Source organism: Agrilus planipennis, unplaced genomic scaffold (assembly GCF_000699045.2).
Source record: "Agrilus planipennis isolate EAB-ADULT unplaced genomic scaffold, Apla_2.0 scaffold13, whole genome shotgun sequence".
Classification (NCBI taxonomy): domain Eukaryota; kingdom Metazoa; phylum Arthropoda; class Insecta; order Coleoptera; family Buprestidae; genus Agrilus; species Agrilus planipennis.
Genome location: NW_020439040.1, coordinates 2,035,585 through 2,054,954, shown reverse-complemented (window position 1 = coordinate 2,054,954; position 19,370 = coordinate 2,035,585). Strand labels below are relative to the sequence as shown.

The 19,370-nt window shown below is 33.1% G+C and overlaps 3 protein-coding genes across 8 annotated transcripts in view; 2 read left to right on the top strand and 1 right to left on the bottom strand.

Moving 5' to 3' along the window:
• The window catches only part of LOC108744240 (potassium channel subfamily T member 2), a 122,939-nt gene that overhangs the window by 39,658 nt on the left and 63,911 nt on the right, over nt 1-19,370 (bottom strand). For all 6 annotated transcript variants that reach the window (XM_025976795.1, XM_025976796.1, XM_025976797.1 and 3 more), the window contains one exon: nt 2,292-2,371. In XM_025976795.1, coding sequence (XP_025832580.1) covers nt 2,292-2,371 — 80 coding nt within the window. The remainder of the gene's footprint in view (nt 1-2,291; nt 2,372-19,370) is intronic.
• Nucleotides 7,564-9,182, top strand: LOC112905095 (carboxypeptidase B-like). Its single transcript, XM_025976800.1, has 5 exons — nt 7,564-7,635; nt 7,752-7,952; nt 8,020-8,113; nt 8,180-8,491; nt 8,547-9,182. Exons 1-5 carry the CDS (start codon nt 7,571-7,573, stop codon nt 9,111-9,113), a joined length of 1,239 nt encoding a protein of 412 aa, XP_025832585.1. The 5' UTR covers nt 7,564-7,570; the 3' UTR covers nt 9,114-9,182.
• Nucleotides 10,348-13,197, top strand: LOC108744243 (carboxypeptidase B). The gene is made up of 5 exons (XM_018479918.1): nt 10,348-10,458; nt 10,516-10,716; nt 10,776-10,866; nt 11,364-11,669; nt 12,602-13,197. The coding sequence occupies exons 1-5, from the start codon at nt 10,388-10,390 to the stop codon at nt 13,160-13,162; spliced, it is 1,230 nt and encodes a 409-aa protein (XP_018335420.1). The 5' UTR covers nt 10,348-10,387; the 3' UTR covers nt 13,163-13,197.

The following is a 19,370-nucleotide window of genomic DNA, read 5'->3' as shown; positions in this document are numbered from 1 at the left end:
GTTTATTAGTATTCAATGTTGCAAAATAATTGTTATTAATTAATATCTGTTAATAAACGTTGTCATTTATTATTTTATTGTTTTTGAAATAGTTGAACTACTACCCTAATAGTACTTTATCAAACATTTATAACTTTATATAGCATCCAAAAATATGTTAATGTTGAAGTTTATATAGTTTTATATGTTTTCAAAAGTCTAAAACAGCGTTAGTTACTTTATTCTTATTTAACTATGAATCTATTTTGCAACTTTAAGTAACCTAGATTTTATCATTTGCAAATACAGGTATTTCAAGGAATTTCAGTCTTTATTATTGGCAAGATACTTAAGGGAATGTTAAAAAGTTTCTGTTACGAAATTTTGTAAATTAAATTGCATAAATTTATGAAACAATAGAAAAACAGCAAGCATAAAAGAATTGATATAAATAATTTATAAAGAGGTGGAACAATAATTAATTTAGACAACGTTAAATAAAATATTATTCAAGAGTATAGGTACCTAGATACTGTTCCACTTAATAAGCTTTTTATTACAAATTTTAATTAGTATCAATCAAACACCTATAAGTAATCTTCCCTTTTCAAGAATCAAATTTTATAAAATTTCAACTAACTTATTTAGTAGACAAAGAGAATATATATCGTAGATTGTATTTTTTGTCAAGTTGAATATGAAATAGTATTTGAATTTCAAAGGAGATATTGATTTTGAATAATTACCAAAAAAACAGACATTAGAAACCTCAATCGAACAATAACTCAAGCAAATTGGGTCATTACTATGTATAACCGAAGGGAGTTTCTTCTCTTACAACTAATAGCGCCTGTCGATTTAAATGATTTTGTATTGACATTGTAAAAACTTTTCAATAAAACGAATTACGAACAATTGTACGCAATATTTAAATTAAAGCTTTCGTTTTTTAGCACTAGGACTCGGACCCGCCTAGTCCAGATAATCCTATTTAACCATCTTCGTTTGTTTTTTGTAATTGAACTTGAATAACTCGATGCGGACTAGGAGTGGAATCGTATTTGAAACTGGACCTTTCTACTCCTTCAGGATCAGAAAAACCAAAATTTGTACCTACGTCTTGTTTAAGGTCACTTTATTTCAAAATTATTATTGTAAAAAATGATTACGACCCCGTATTCTAAAAATTCTAAATCCACCCTTATTGTTTCTTATAATAGGTTAGGTACATATAACAAGAAGCGCTTTAGTGAATAACTTTGAGAAAAAAGCGACCCTAATGCGGAACTAAACGAATTTTTGTGCTTTAATTATTCTGTAAATATTTTATTGTCAAAGCAGAGAAAGAAACAAGCTTTTCCCACAAAATATTGAAACAGTTTTCGCGGAATGAAAACACTTGCATAAATAATTGTAATCTGGTAAATTACAGGTTTCCAATTCGTTCCTAAATTAATTTGCAGAATTCTTGGAATTATCCTTTTAAGTAGGAGTAACTAATTTAATATAACTACTAAACCAGTAAATAACTAATATGCATATGATATGTACATATACTGGGTAAACACACATACCAAACAACATATTTCTACTGCTTTTGAAGCACAACAGATTTCTAAAGCTTCTCATTCTCATTTGTTGGGTAATCTTTTAATTGATTAGGTTCTTATATTCAAAATTAAACGTTTATAAACCAATTTAGATCGACAACGTAACATACGTGAAAATGGCATAAACCAAATTAATAAGAACGGATCGATAAGTTCTAGTTCAGTAATTTTAGTAAGCAACAAATATCAGTGCATTTATCAAGACTGCCTATTGCGTGCTGAAGAGATGAAATAAGATTAAAACCACTACTTAATAGTTATGGTACTTTCAGTAAATTACTGATCAATATACATACGTGCCAATATAATTTCAAACAGATGTTACAATTGTGCTAGTACTATTATGGTTATAATCATCAGTTAAGAAGAAGGTAAACGATCGATTTCTGCGTATATAAAATGCAGTAACGTCTGGCCTAAAACTAAATATTAAAATTAAAGCTAATAATTAATTTTAATGATAACGTTTTTAGGGTCAATGCAGTTGAATTTGATAAAGGTCTAATACTTAAATTAAAAATAGTAACAATTTGGATTAAAAATACTGAAAAATGTCTAAACGAATTAACAATTCGCGACAAAAATAAACCAATTAAAAATGTCTCAATTGTTGTCTTGTTCAAGATTAACAGATAAAATTACATACTACAATTATTTTGTCTTTTGGTAATATTGTATGATAAAAAATTCTGTTCAACTTACTAGATCGTTGATTTTTTATAAAATATAATTGTAGCCGTTCCTTTAGGGTGTTTTCGTTGACGTAATATTCAACTCGTACCCTGCAACAAAAAAATAAAAAGCTTATTAACAATATAATTATTACCTTTAATTTGTAAGCAACGCAACATGATGCAAAAAAATATTTCAAAAAAATTGCGACTCTAAAGCAAAATAATTCATTCTTAGGTTGGTACAACACGATTAAAACATCAAACACAAAACACAAAATAAAAACATAGAGACAATTAACATAATTAATTCTAATAAACAAAAAATGATAACAATAAGTAGAGAGAATAGAACAGAGAAGTCAATAAGACATAGGCGAGATAGGTTGGTAAGACACCTCCTCAGGTATGAAGGACAATATCTAGAGTTGCAAATGTTAGTTAACGTTCTTTTGGGTTGTAAATTTTGTATATTTTCTCTCTTTGAAAATATTTTTGATTTTCCTAAGTGATGTACCGCTATTAGGTAGGTGATCCTTCGAGGATGGCTAGATACACCAGCATCAGTCAAATTAGTTTACATAGTTTATAGAGATAACGGTAACACAAATTTAAATGTGGAAGAATCTTTTACGATCCCTAATAAATACAATAGTTTTCAATTTTATTTTGGGGGTGTGTATTTTATGAATTGAAGAATCGAAGAAACTGTTTTAATGTAAAATAATTCGAGGTGGTCTGTATTCTGTCGAAACTGCCAGACGCGGATCGCGATTTCGATCTTTTTGGATCTCATCAGCGCGTCGCAGGCAGCTCCGACAGAACACAGACCAACCTTTACCTGCAGTCTTAACAGCGCGTTTTAGAAAATACCACAAATCGCGTGGTGAGCGCCATCTGTAGTACGATGCTACATTTTAGGATTACGTATGCTCCAGCAAGGTCCATTTAAAAATATGGATATCTACTTGCTCAAACGAATCCCACCACGCCATTTGTGGTATTTTCAAAAACGCGCTGTTAAGACAGCAGGTAAAGGTTGGTCTGTGTAATGTCGCAGCTGCCTGCGACGCGCTGATGAGATCCAAAAAGATCGAAATCGCGATCCGCGTCTGGCAGTTTCGACAGAATACAGACCACTTCGAATTATTTTATTCGATTAAGCTAACGTGCCTATTACGTTGAGGTTGGCTATGCCGGGATTCGTTTTCAGCGAGTAGATATTCACACAAGTGGACCTTGTTGAGGCATATGTAATTCTAAAATGTAGCATCGTGCTACAGGTGGCGTTTACTGCGCCATTTGTAGTATTTTCTAAAACGCACTGTTTTAATGTAAGTTGGCATAATATCCAATTATGGCAGCATATCCCCATGGATGTTACAAATAATGCAAAACAAAAAACAGCAAATACCTATCTAAAGACAAACAAACTAAAAATTGGAATCATCCCCAGATTTAATGCACTTTGATTGGATGTGTACGTAGGCACTTAATACGGTGAAAATTTAGATTCACATTCGATTTCAACAAAATTAGGTTTCCTATTATATTTGCTTTCGATTTTCGCCAAACCCTAAAGTGAGCCGATCCTTTGTATTAGATACAAAAAAAGCGAGACAATTTCAAAGGAAAAGCTAAAGCGCGGAAATTGGAAAGCGCTCGAAATACGATCACAACCGAATTTTAAAGTTAAAAAAGGCACGAACATGAAAATATACAATATTATATGTTGTATAATATATGTAAATAATGGTATTTGACTTACAAATTAATATGTAAGTAGGGTTAGGTTGAAAATTTGATCTTTTTTTCGTAGTAACAAGCATTTTCAATTGTATAGTTACAAAGTATATCAAGAATTGCAAATCAATTTAAAAATTTGCCTTTAACGTAGATGCAGGATTAAAACAATAAAGGAATCAGTTAATTTTCGTTATTTTTTCTATACTAAAAGCAGCTAATTCTATTAGATCAAGACATTTGTATATATATATATTACAATTTTAAAATCTGAAGTCATAGTTATGGAAAAGGAAAAGGAAAAAGAAACCTTTGTTCTCATATACCCTTAAAAATCAGAAACAAAAGAAAGGAAAGCAAGGAAAGGTTACAAATTTCGGAAGTCACAATAAATTTGACGATTAAGGGGAAACGCAGTGCTTTCATCCTTCAACGTTACAGGCTTGACCGCAATACATAGACACGCAAGAATATAGAAGAACGTTTCGTGGCGAGGCAACTTTCAAAGATTACTCTTTCAAACAAGGAAGGGAATTTTCGTGACAGTTATAAATGCTTAAACTTCCGACAGATCTATAAAAGGGAATGGGGAAAGGACAGGGCAACGACGCGACGCGGCGCGAAACGGTTTGTTTTATACCACCAGATACCTAACATTATTTTTCAATCTCAATTCAACCGAGGTGCGTCCAGGGGGACTTTCCCGACACAAACGGGAACTTCAAGTAATGGCTTTTATTGATTCCTGTGGTTAATCCTAATAGACATCTATTTTTTGAAAATTTTGACGATTTATTCACAGACTAACAAAACAAAAAATCTTAGCGGTATTGACACACGACTATTGGGATCCGTCAAATGGGAGGAGCCTAAAAACATGGCGCCGATTAGGGAAAATTTATCGTAGTTCCTATAGTGTACCGTGCAATTTCCAAGTTTTTATATTACGATAAAATGATTGTATTGACACAATATGTGATTGGGCTGACACAAAGCTTCGGAAAGTAAATTTCGTTGAAGGTGAGCGTGTTTTTAATGCCAATCACATTATAAAATTCGGAAATAACAAATCCGGAAGCTAGCCTTCAAATTCCGTCAAGTTTACTGCCTACTTTTTACAAACTTCGAATTTAAAAAGTGATTCACGTTATATAATTGGTGAGATCATCAAAAAAAATTTTACTTTTTTAACGTGTTTTATTATTTTAATAAACAATTTTACAATTTGCGTGCACAGTTCCTATGTAAATTTTCCCTCATTCGAGTTATAAATTTTGCCACCAGATGGTGTATGCCCATTTGACGGATCCCAATAGTATGAAAATTAATAAAAATAAAATACAAATATTGATATATTAGGGATGTAAAATTAAGGTGAGAACTAATATAAAAATAAGAAACGAAAAACTAGAAGAAGGTCACCGTTTGTGATATTTGGGGATTCGTATTAGTCAATGCTAGAGATATAAAACAAACAATAGCGCAGGGCCGGACTGCTTTTAACTGCTCGCAAGTAGTTATTAGAGTTCTGATTTTTGAGAAATGCAAAATGAGGAACTGAAGTTACACGTTCAACTGATTTTTAAGGTTGAACGTAGTAATTTAAGTAATGTATTGACAGTTGTCTATAACTTCAAAAACATAATCAGTTTTCGCTCGTCTTAATTTCCGATGATTTCATCTTTTCAGCGCTTATCAAAAGCTATGACGACAAAGTGACGAAAAACCTAATCAGTTTTCATTAATTTCCATTAGCCTGTGTCCGTGGGTGTCTACCATACTTCACGGCTTTTAAAAGCCTTCCTTTCATTTCCTTTTTATTTTTGATTCAATCATAAATTTTGAAAAACAATTCCATGATCACGCGATCACACAGCAAAGAATGGTAACCTAGTATCAATATAATTGTGCCTCCGTGTATGAGTGTGTGTAAATGTATGTTGACGACTACCGAATTATTAAAGGAGCCTACTTCGGTTTCGTGACTGCTAGTATAAAGGACACCAGCTGTGGGGTTCCCATGGTGCCTGAAAATTAGATAACGGGTCTCGGACCTATCACAAAATAAATACTTAAGTACCCATGTAACAATAGCAGGATAATTCTTACCTAAAAGGAATTGAAAATCACATATGTATTCAGCAAAATTTAATGATTTTGATAAGAGCTTTGGTAAAAAAAAACAAAGTATTTATCTGGCCAAAATAAAACCAACAAGTAAGCCAAAAGGCGGCGTTAATATTTTAAGTATTTCAAGGATTATGAGCCAAAAAAGGTAAATTCTGATGATAATTATTATTCGTTATCGCTAACGTCGTCATCGATTTGAATTTTGTCGCAATAGTTTACCAAAATTGCGTACATCAGAATAAAACTAAAAATCCTGAAGAAAAAAATAACCTACAATTGAATTTATTTTTTCAGAATTGCTTATGGAGCATTGCCATTAAATAATTTCATGATTATGTCAAAAATAAGTTGGAACCCAAACAATAACTCTAAACTTGTTATATAAGTACCATTAAAAAATTATTTTTGGATTAAGTAAATACAAACTGAAATCCAGAAATACTTTTTCTAAATGGCATTAAAACGAAAAACAAGTCTCTTACGAAAAAAGACACAGTTCAAAGAAAAATTGCATAAGAAAACTTATCGCTAATGTTGTAATAAGGAACAGGTATTATTGTTAAGTGTTATCAGTTGTTTAAATAATTGTATCACTAATAACAGATAAAATAGCTCTCCATAAACCTTCAACTCAAGGAAAGGTAAATGTCCAATGTCCTTTGTTACGACATGAACTAAATAAATAAATAAACAAATTTTTGTACACTGTTTATTTTGTATTAATGTTGTTTATGTCTCTTCTTCCTGTAATTTGTATAAAATGTAGTTTCTGAATGAAATTGGTGTAAATTCTTCAAACTAGCAGGAGCTAACATAATAAGTAGAAAGCCACTACCTTCCTAATAAACACAAAATAAAAATTTATCTAACCCTTGATGATTACGATGGACTCGATATAGGAAAAAAAATATCGGTGACAATTGAATACTGCTGCTGTAGATCATCTTATGATTTAACGTAGTCTATTTTTTCTTTTTATTAATAAATTCAATCTAATAAGTCATTGATAATTTCACAACCGGTTCAATTGATCTCTTTTATAAAGTGGATAGAGGTTATTTTTTCATTGATACTATTTAATGTAAAATAGACTGCTTGACATTTAATAACAATATCTAATTGGTCAATTAATCTAAAGTACATAAGGCGTCATTTATAGAGCCTTCCATTCAAGCTGCTTATAATCTATATTATTTGTTAAAGTCCGTAAAAATATCAATTATTTTCGAAATTTCGCAAGAACTATCTAAAACGATTTATAATTAACGTACCGCACCCGATGTCTATTTAATAATTTCTGTCAGAAATCTGCCTGCAGGTGTTTTTTAAAAACTAAATTGACCTTACAAAAAACAAGATAGATATCATGTCGAAAATAGGCGATAAGTATATAAACAATTAATAACCAAATAGTCAATCAAGTACGACTATATTAATATGAGCCACTTAATTTTTATAGTATTGCTAAACATACTGTTCACCAATGGACTAAAATACAACGGGTAAGAGATTTGTATTGTGTCACGAATCCTGTGAGTGATTAACAATAATATCATCAGGAATATTGTACATCATGTTTTAAAGGATTACATAATTCATAAAAGATTTTTTATGGTAGGTACCAAATCGTTCATATCGAACCCACCAAAGAGCAAACAGAATTGATTCATCAAAACTGCAATTTCGACTACATAACACCCTTACGAAGAAATGGAGGCCTTACAAAAGTTGTTGTTAAATCCGAGGAGCGCAAGATCGTCTACAATTTCCTGTCAAGCAACAAGATCAAATTCACCGTTATAGTTGATGACCTAGAAAAGTGAGACATGCTTCTTTATCTATGTAGGAATATTTATGTATAAAAACTGAGTTCATATTCGTTTTAGTTATTTCAAAAAAGAACGATTACACCAGCTATCTCGTTTGAAAACGTTCGATAGAGGAACGATAAGCTTTAGACGCTATGAAAGACATGAGACGGTAAGACATGATAATGCTATATCATATTATTATAAATATTACTAAATCGTCTCTATTTTGGTGTAGATCAATAATTATCTAAAGTCGTTGGCTTCGAAATATCCCGAACTGGTATCTCTTGAAAATATCGGTCAATCATTTGAAGGAAGAGATATGATAGTAATTAAAATATCTACAGGACGAGGGACTAAACAAAAACCGGTAATTTTTATAGATGCAGGAATTCACGCAAGGGAATGGATAGCACCGGCTACCGCCCTGTATGTCGTTAACCAATTGGTGGAAAACTCCACGTGGAACAACTTCATGATCCAAAACGCCGATTGGTATATTTTGCCAAGTTTAAATCCGGACGGATACGAATATACACACACAAATGTTAATTATCTTATCTAACTTTGATAAACTAGTTTATAATGACGATCGTTTTTAGGACAGACTGTGGAGGAAGACAAGAAGTCTAGGAAGCGAGTGCACCGGTACGGATGCAAACAGGAATTTCGACTTTTACTGGGGAACAACCGGCGCCAGTTCGGCCGAATGCTCCGAAATATACAAAGGCCGAAATGCGTTTTCAGAAGTAGAATTGCAAAATTTCAAAAACTTTTCAGAAGCTAACAAAGATAAGATCAAGCTTTATCTGACCCTTCACAGTTACGGGTACTTCATCCTATATCCCTGGGGATACACATCGGACCTTCCACAGGACGTGGACGAACTACAACATTTAGGATCGACAGTGTCATCTAAAATAAGGGACTATAGTGGCACAAGGTTTACTGTAGGAAGTTCTACAAATGTTCTCTATCCCGCTGCCGGTGGATCTGATGATTGGATGAAGGGAGTCAATGGCGTAGACCTATCTTACACCATAGAACTGCAGGGAGACTACGAAGGTTTCGAATTACCCGCCGAAAAAATATTACCAGCCGTTAGAGAATCGTTTGTTGGTATTCAAGCATTTCATAGTTATGTCGACAAAAAATATGCGCGAATGTAGATCCCTATTTGTAATTTATTGTTTAATAATTTATTGTTATTGTTAAAGTTAATAAAATAAACAAATTATTATGATTGTTTCTATTTACAATAGCGCAATTAAAATGTCGTATTTATTTTCTTCTTTCAATGTATTAAATAGACTAGAGGGGTTGCTAACAGAATGTCTGCTTTTACTCGCGATACACTATGTAAGGAATATTGTAAACATAGAAAGGAGATGCCAGATAGGAATTGCAGCGGACACTAGAGGGGTTTCTGACAAAACGCCTGCTTTTACTCGCGATAGACTTTGTAAGAAATATTGTAAACATAGAAAAGAGATGCCAGATAGGAATTGCAGCGGACACTAGAGGGGTTTCTGACAAAACGCCTGCTTTTACTCGCGATAGACTTTGTAAGGAATATTGTAAACATAGAAAAGAGATGTCAGATAGGAATTGCAGCGGACACTAATAAACAAAAAAGAATAACATTACACCAATTAATGTATAACAAAAAGAGATGCAGACAAGTAAAATTTGGGCATGTTGTCAGCATAAGGGATTTAAAGAATGTTCGACATTCTCAGGAATTCAGGAAAATAAAGACGCTTGTTTAAAGATATAATTCCAACCAGGCAGTTATAAAGTCGACCCTGATCTTTTGCGTACCTAAGCAGTCTCTAACCACTGCACCCCTTACTATTATTCGGTTGTCCTAACATAATAAGGGCGTGTTCAAAACGCAGCAAATGACTACAGTCTCAAGTGGAAACAAGAAAGAAGATACATACGTCCTTTCTCAGAGATAATTTTAAGGTGTTTTACAAAATCATCACGATCTCAACATCTCATTTCATTTGCGTCTCAGAAGTAGTGTCATCATATCATGCGCAATTGCCGAAACGAGAATTAGTCACAGCTTATAAAAAATTAAGTTTGATTCTAAAAACAAATCTACAAGTCACTGTATAATTCTCCTTAGATTGATTATTATTTATCAAATCAATCAATAACGATTGGAATTTACTTATATCGCTTGCACAAATTCAACATTTATATAAGTCTAAAAAATGTACTGATACATAAAATAAATAAATATATTCTGTAACTGATTAGAATTGGAAAAAGTCATGACACTAGACAAGTGTCGATCTATCTTCATTATTACAAGCACTATATCAACAGAATTGTTGTTAGATTATTGGATGTCGCGTTATAGTCACACTCAATATAAAAACCGGAAGATGCAGTTCTTGAAAATCATTTCTCAAATAGTTAAGTTTGAGAAAAGATGAAAGGGCTAACGGTAGCTGTTTTCGGGTTGTGTGTGGCGCTGGCCGCCTCCAGGTTTACGTACAATGGGTAAGGTTAGATAAATTGGAAAATAAAACAGGCACATTTTTTTAATCCTTTTTGAAGCTACCAAATAGTCGTTATCGAAACCAATGAAGAGCAAGCAAAGTTACTTCACGAAAATTGGGAATTGGATTATGTAACTCCTCTGCCAAAATATGGAGGTATCACTAAAGTTATTGTAAAACCGGAAGAGCAGGTTGAGTTCTACCAATTTCTTGAACGAGAACAAATCAAATTTACCGTTACAGTCGACGATTTAGAAAGGTAAAGAAGCTTAAACGCCATCTTATAAAAATCTCCAACTATATTTAATCCAATTTTAGACACTTCGAGGAAGAACGGCTTGAGTTAGAGAAAAATTCAAGAGATTCAGACAGAAGTATAAGTTTTACCAAATATCACAGATATGCTGAGGTAACCCGAGTTGAAAAATTGGGACTCATTTTATCCTCAAATGAACTATTTAGACTCATTTTTTCCTCATTTAGACGTTTTTAATCTCAGATACCTCAATAAGTTTTCATAAGACTCATCACATTGGATTCTAAAAAGTCTCATTTTATTCTCAATGTCTGCAATCCTATGGCAATAGTCCTCAATTTAACCTCAACAAGAAAAGAATGAGACTTTTTGAAGACAAAATGAGGTTTCCTAAATAATCTTTACTCCTCAAAAGTCTCATTTTGTCCTGATACGGGAAAACCGCGGATAAAATGAGACTTTTGAGTCTTGTAGTTTGAAATATCCCTAAAAATTCTATTGAGATCAAATGAGGACAAAATGAGTCCCAATTTTTTGACTCGGGAAGGCATCAGACCAGACAATTCGCAATATAAAAGTAATACATTTCTCCTAACGTGTAACAAGTTTTTCGTTTCCATCACTCAATAAAAATAATATTTGTTTGTTAGATAAACAGGTATTTGCGATCTTTGGCTTCTGAACATCCTAATCTGGTATCACTGCAAACTATTGGACAATCTTACGAAGGCCGGAATCTAACAGTCATAAAAATATCTTCAGGAGGCTCGGCTAATAAACCAGTAATCCTTGTGGACGCTGGAATCCACGCAAGAGAGTGGATTGCCCCAGCCACTGCCCTTTATATCATCAATCAACTGGTCGAAAACTCTGCTAACAGGCATCTTATTCAAAACGTTGACTGGTACATTTTACCAGTTCTTAACCCAGATGGATACGAATACACACATACTAACGTAAGTACAAGTTTATAACTTCTATCTCTAAAAGTATCTATAAAAAAAATAGAACAAGTGGCTGATTTTCGGTATCTAGAAAATCAAAATAACTCAGGCTCGAAGGAGTAGTAGAGATATGAGAGGATAACGTAGGGTAAACTCGCCGTTAACAAAAGAAAGTCAGTTCTATGTTCACACAGAATTCATTTGAAATATGAAAAATATTGTTAAAGGTGTTCTTTTTCTTCCACAAATACGGGCGTTTCTGGCTGATTTCTTTCGGCAAATAACACATAACTTGCAGGTAATATTGCCTATTGACCGTTCTACCCTGTGACAAGAACTTGTAATGCACCACAGCCCCAATCGAAGAAAACTTTAAGCAAACCATTCACATTCGACACAACTTGACACGCTTTTTTCGGTCTTGACTCGTGCGGCAGCTTCCACTGGGATGATTGAACTTTGGTTTCTACGTCATAACCATAAACCCATGATTCGTCACCAGTTATAACCCTCTGGAGTAAATTTGTTTTTGCGGGTTTTGGCCGAAATTGAGCAATTTTGGTACGAATTTGGCGGCGACCCATCTCATGCCCAAATCACTTGTAAGAATCAAATAGCAGGAGCCACTTGATATGTTTAGAACCTCAGAAACTTCTCTAACGATGATTCGGCGATTGGCCAATACTATTTTCTTCACTTCATCAATGTTTTCGGCAGTTGTTGACGTGTCCAACGTATTCAACATTTTGTATCACCGATAAACGTTGCTTCAGTCCAAGGTTGCTTCACCATATTCCACAGTCAACATTTGGAATACGCCCTCGCACTCAATTTTGTTTTTTACACAAAATTTGACACAAAATCTCTTAATACCGTGTGTCCCAGATTGTTCATTTTCCTCACAATTAGGGTCTTGTGCTATCGTTAATAATCACAATTTTTAGACACGTCTATGGAGAAAAACCCGTTGTGCAGGTCGCCGATGTTACGGAACCGACGGCAACAGAAATTTCGACTTTCACTGGGGTGTGACAGGTGCCAGCTCGTCAGAATGTTCCGAAACCTATAGAGGTCCATCCGCATTTTCCGAAATAGAATTACAAGGTTTTAGAAACTTCGCCCGCGCCAACGCCAACAGAATCAAGTTGTATTTGACCCTTCACAGTTACGGGAACTACATATTATATCCGTGGGGCTACACGTCTGCCCTTCCAAGTGACTCGGCGGAGTTGCAGGCTTTAGGAGATTCCGTGGCGTCAAGGATAAGGACGTACAGCGGAAGTAGATTTACCGTGGGAAGTTCAACGAACGTTCTTTATGCAGCCGCCGGCGGATCAGACGACTGGATGAAGGGCGTTAATGGGGTGGAATTGTCTTACACGCTGGAACTTCAAGGTGACAGAAGCGGTTTCGAGTTGCCCGCCAGTAGAATTTTGTCGTCTGTCAGGGAAACTTTTGTCGGAATCCGAGTGTTCCACGATTACGTTGAAGAGAAATTCGCATAATAACAATAATAAAATAAAGTACATCCAACTAATAACCTTCTTTTATTTGAAAACACTAATATATTTATTCCCGAACATTTGAAGGGTGACACCTTGTAGGGGATGTAAAAAGTGTCCAGAAAAAGTACCCCAGTTAACCAGCCGTCAATAATTGAGAACAGTTACCGCTTTCGACGAAACACGCATACCTATTCATGACCTTTGCAAGCAGCTGATACGTAGACAAGTCAATTGTACGTAATAATCTGAATTTGTTAGGAAAATACAAAGATAAGTTAAATGTGGAAATATCAAGCAAAAATCAATGTATCTACATGCATAATATGCGGAAATGATGGTCACTACCCTCATGTGTGAGATGGCTCATTCTACTTCTTTTTCATGTACTTTCATTTCCCTTAATTTTTCCGAAGTACTGTATACTTTTGACCAATAAATAATTAATATTAATTAATAAATTATTAGTATGTAGTGCTAGTTGAACCCATCCAAAAGTTGGATAGTGGCGCTGATGCACCGCACAACATTAAAATTCCTTTTCCAAGGAGTGACGTTCTTGACATTGAATTAAAAAATATTTTTAACTATTACTGTGCCTACAATGATGCAAAAGCTAATCCGTTACTCGATCTTGTTGGACATTAAAAGATATTGATGGTAATAAATCGCTAGATATCGTTTTACGTTTACGAACCGTATTAATTTATTAATTAATTACACAATGTCAAACTTACTTATCTCATCTAATAAAGGATGATATTTCAAAGAAAAAATAAAATAAGAAACGTGTAAAAACTCACGAACTTTGTAATCCATCTTTAAATTTGAATAACTTATTTTGTTAAAAGTGATGGAATTGCAAACAAAAACAATCGAATTATAATTTTTGTAAAAATAAACGTTGTTTTATTTTAAAATTTTTTTGAACACAGCGAGTCTTACAAATTAGAATAGTTGATGTTTTAATTTTCGAAATCAGCAGATAGTTCTACTAATCCAAAGGGGTTACTATGTTCCAAATTGTGCGTGTGGAGTTATGTAATTTAACTCTGAGAGTAACATTCATGTCGTCTATCTACAGCCCCAATTCTCTAGGGGTGATGAATGCAACGCTAGATACAGTAATGTCTGTAGATATTGTTGTACAGAACAGGCAACCAATTGGGCACTACATAAACCAATAATAGTAAGATGCTTTACTTTTAACGTCATTTTAGAACCATAGAATAACATTTGCATAGCAAAAGGGGTGGCCAGGTGAGCCAGGCACACCCTTGAATATCAATTAATCAAGTACAAATAATATGATAAATCTGCACCATTTTACATTTGCAGGTGCTCATGTTATACTTCGTTTAGTTTCTGTAGCGATGTGACCTTCAGTTTGACCGGCGCAAAGTAGAAAAGAACAGCACTAGGCCAGAAAAGAAAGGAAACAACTCTCGGCCAAACTCTTAACCGGTGAGGAGCGTATAATCCGTACAGTACTGAACGGAAAAAATTGACAATTGTATCCACTACAATTGCATTGCTCAAATGTGCTGTTGTTGGTACCATTTACTACTGAAAATATTAACAAGATGTTTATTTATAGTTGAAGACATATTAAAGGCTTTAACGCTTGTTTTCAACTCGCACTACAATTCATGATTGAACAAAACTTTTGGCAGGTACTGTATGAAAAAGTATGTTTAATGAACAAGAGTCGAGAGTATAATGAGCTTTTTTCTTCCTACCTACGATTTTGCCAGCGCGCACCCAAGACATTGGAAGAGGCACATCGCTAGAGGAAGTAAATGAAGTATAGGAAGGGTTGAAAATTTGGCGCCCCCCCCCCATGGAAAAATGGTTGCTACGCCTATGAGAATCAAACATTAGTAAGTAATAACAAATTTGTTTGTTTGTCGATTCTGTCATTAACTATGTTATAGATAATAAAGGGTTTGATGTGTTGATTACCAATGAGCAGTGCTGTACAACGCATATAAACAATTTGTGGTGTCGTAAAATTTACAGGTTTGAAATATATTATCGACTCGAAAAGAATAAATTGTATCAAATCCATCTCATCTGTCATCATCCATAAGCACCGATTTTATATTCCAGTAATTCCTAACTGACTTTGACGCTGTTCGAACGATTTTGAATACGAATATTATGTGTAAAGTTGCCCTTAACACATTATACGTTTCCATATACATATGAACATGATTTTGACAGTTTTGAAATAATGCATCGCAAAGAGCTACAAATTCAAATACCTAGGGAAAGCGTTGTGTAATTAACTAACTGTTGTATACAGCAGAGGTTTAAACGAGCACATACTGAAAATGATGATAATCGATGGAAACGAAAGAAAAGACCAAAAATTAAGTTTGTCTCATAATAATTCCAAGTACAACTAAAGGTTAATCTTAACTTTTAATTGTGCTTTCTTTTTAGGGTTCCGTACGTCCGAATGAAAAGCGGAACCCTTACAGGATCAGTCGTGTGTCTGTCCGTCCGTTTTTCTTTTGTGGGTTGACTAGATGACTAAATTAAATAAAATGTCAATGTATTCAAAGTCTGTCATATCTTCTGAATACATTGAGTTAGAAGTTTAAATTTTTCACAAAAAACAATACTAATGTATCAGTAACTAAATATCTTTTTAACAGCTTCAAATAAAAATCTGTAACTGTTTTTACAAGAAAATGTCAAAATATTACTAATTACCTGTTTCCACATAATATTTTGTGACTTGTTCGAGGATAATACTGAGTTGAGACTAAGACAGTTATTTTCGTGAATAACAATTTTCTAACTTCCCTTATAGTTACATTATAAAAGTTCAAATATTTTCTGTATGCAGGGTTGGCTATGCATGTCGTATTAAAAATTTTAGTTTGTGAAAAACAAATACAAATCAGAATCCCAAATGTGTCTACATGGAAAAACTGTAATTCCAAGATAAAAATTAATCAATCTACTTATATGAAACCGGAATTATTACTCAATTATAGCGTTTGTTTATAATTGTCCCAGCGCCTCCGCCAAAATTTTCAATAAAATTTTTTATTCTATAAAAATGTTTTATCTTCAGCATTATAAGATTAACTATCCTCAGCAACTATCAAAGAATAGCAAATTTGATCTCAATAAGTACTTAAAAATGTAATTAGCAGAAGAATAGTTGATTTCAAATTTCCTATTCTTTATTATATAAGCAACTAAATACTAATTAGCACAAGAAATCAAGGATTTATACGAATGTGTTAGTGCAAATAGGGCCAAGAATTAACATTTAGTAGTATGTGCTCTATTTATTAATAGGTATCTACTACAAACAAAAGTAAAGAAGCTAGATCTAGACGTAGGAAAATTGAGCTTCCAACCTGCCCTAATTTTTGTTGATATTGTCGTGATTACACAGTCTGGCTAAGGCCCTGCTTCTCCCTTGTTATCGTTTTTCCCTTTTTTTGTAACAAGCAATTTCCAGTAAAAATTAAAATAAGAAAATAAGTTGAAGTTTTTATATCAAATTAGTGTTTATGTATATCTTCATTAGCAACAGGAATTACGAGATAATTTTAAGACCTTTCTTGAAGGTCACAATTCATTTTACTTCTCCAAGTATTTCTTCAAAACTTTTATTATTACAAAACCTAACAAAGTTGTATTAATATTTAGGTGATATAACAATTTTAAAAACATTTCTATATTTAAGGTCAGATATTTTTGGATTGTAGGACTTACTAACATTAGTTTTGCATATGGTTGCAAAATTACACGGTAAATTAATTAAATTAAAAAAAAAAGTATCCCACGGGAACCTTTGACACAATTAAGAAGGTGCGTTCCAAGTAAAAAGATACGAATTGACCTTTACTAAAACGAAATGATTTTATCTTGTTTAAATAACATTCCTAATTTTTACCTTGTGCGTACGTAAATATAATACAAAGATAGTAATACATCATTTTCTTAAAGAATACAATTTTCCTAATGTAACCCGGGGTTTTAGGCATTAAATATATAAAAGGGACACATTAACGAAGGCATTGTCGCGCCTTCTTTTGTTAACTAGCTTTTGTATTTATCGTGCCAACTAAATAAGTAAACGTTTTAATGTATTTTAATAATTAATTTGTACCTCGCACACCCTACCTGTCTTTATTACGAAATAATAATCATTTCTAGGTACACACAAGTGCACAAGGGTCATTAATTTTGTATGCATGTACGTACATGCCTTAATACTGAAACTACAGACACAATTAATATTACGCACCATACATACAGGTAAGATAAATAGAAATTACACATTTCTTTGTCCACATTTTCTCTGTTTATGTCACATCGCACGGACGAAAATGCATAATTTGATGAACAAATGAAATTTTTTTTAACCACGTCTGACCTATACTTATGTTCGGTTCTTAACTAGCCACTAGAGTATAACAACAGACGAGCTAACAAGAAATAGCAGAAAATACAAATTTGAAAATTTCAATAAAAAATTTTATTGTGAACTAAAAAGAAACATTTAGGCTTTGATTATTCTACGAATGAATTTTTTTTATTGTCTATTACCTATGGAAAAGACATTTCATAAAATGTTGACAGAGAAAATGAAAAAGGAAAATTTATCTAAATATTAAAGCAATATTTACAATTTATTCATTCCACCAGCCCGTTGCTTCGTAAGCGAAAATAATAAAAATTACAATTTGGACCCGGTTTTGTAAAAATAAAATCCCAGCCGAAATAAATTTAGTAGGTATTTTAGTTGATATTACAAATTAAATTGTAATAATTAAGAAACTTGAAATAATTTTTAAAAAAACATGGTAANATAAGAAATAGGCGAGATCCTCTCGCAAACTAAAAAATATATAAATAATAAATTACTAGATAGCAATTCTTTTCTAAATCAGTTTACAGAATCCTTGGGATTATCCTTTTAAATTAGTTACCATATCTACTCCTGACATTCTTACAATTTTCAAAATCAGAAACTTGATTAGATGTATACACATTGAAGTTCTTAATATTTCTTTTGATTTTGGAATTTATCTTTTTAAAACAATACATCAACAATCAAAAAGAACACATCTAATTGTTCCTTATTCGTTTTTTATTTTGTTTATTATATTTTGGCAAAATATTTACCTCGGTATTTTATCGTAACTGTCCCAGCTGGTGAGGCAGTTATAAGAACTGTACCTGCTGGTAGAACTCATAGCGCACTACAGAGTCCACGATCGAACCCACGGGTACCATATTATTAAAACGCGTTCGAATAATACCAACAGCGAATAGCGCCTCATGTTGTTCGTATGGGGCGCAACATGCCACTGAGTTATCGTCGCGACGTCCGGCGCCGGTCTCTCACCTGAATCGACGCACTTGAAGAAATAAATTTCAACAACTATACTAATACTATGTTCTATGATAGTAAATCTCAAATTTCTAATTAATAATGTTACTTTATACAATGTTAACTATTTGTATCAATTGTTTTCGGGAGAGAACAAAGCTGTGCTACTAGTTAAAGCCGTTCAATTCAGTTGATAACAATTTACTGGTCTGTTTTACACAAAGAATTTATTATCAGAATCCTAAAAGGACCTATCAAAATCACCCTTCTCATTAGTTCGTTAACACCTAGATTCCTATACATACATTTTTGTTCGATATGGCGGTATCCCGCCGGTTTACTAATTTGGTGAAATCACTTCGAAGAAGTAATGGACAGTATATTTGTTTTATATACAATTTTATTTACACAATACACAATATATACAATGTCGGTTAGTGATATGATACACAAGTCACAAGGAATAACTTGTTTTTCGGTTAATTTGGTTAATATTTTGGTTTTAAATTGATTGATTGGAATGAGATTTGGATCTGTTTAAAATCTTACAAGAACACTCATTTATAACTTACTCCACCCCCACGATAATGATGGAAAAAGTCGAAATGGATTATACCTGAAAGTACATCTGGTGGTGAAATTACCCAGTCAGGTACCAACCCTCCGAGAAATGATGTCTGGGCAAACCAGATAATAAACTTAGTTTAGCTGGTCGTAAGAATTGCATTTACGACCAGGGAAGAACATCTATTTACAAAATATACAAATGAAAGGAGATGAATAACCTAATAAACCTAAGAATTATACCAAAAATAATATAACTAAGAAATGTCTTTGTAACACCGAACA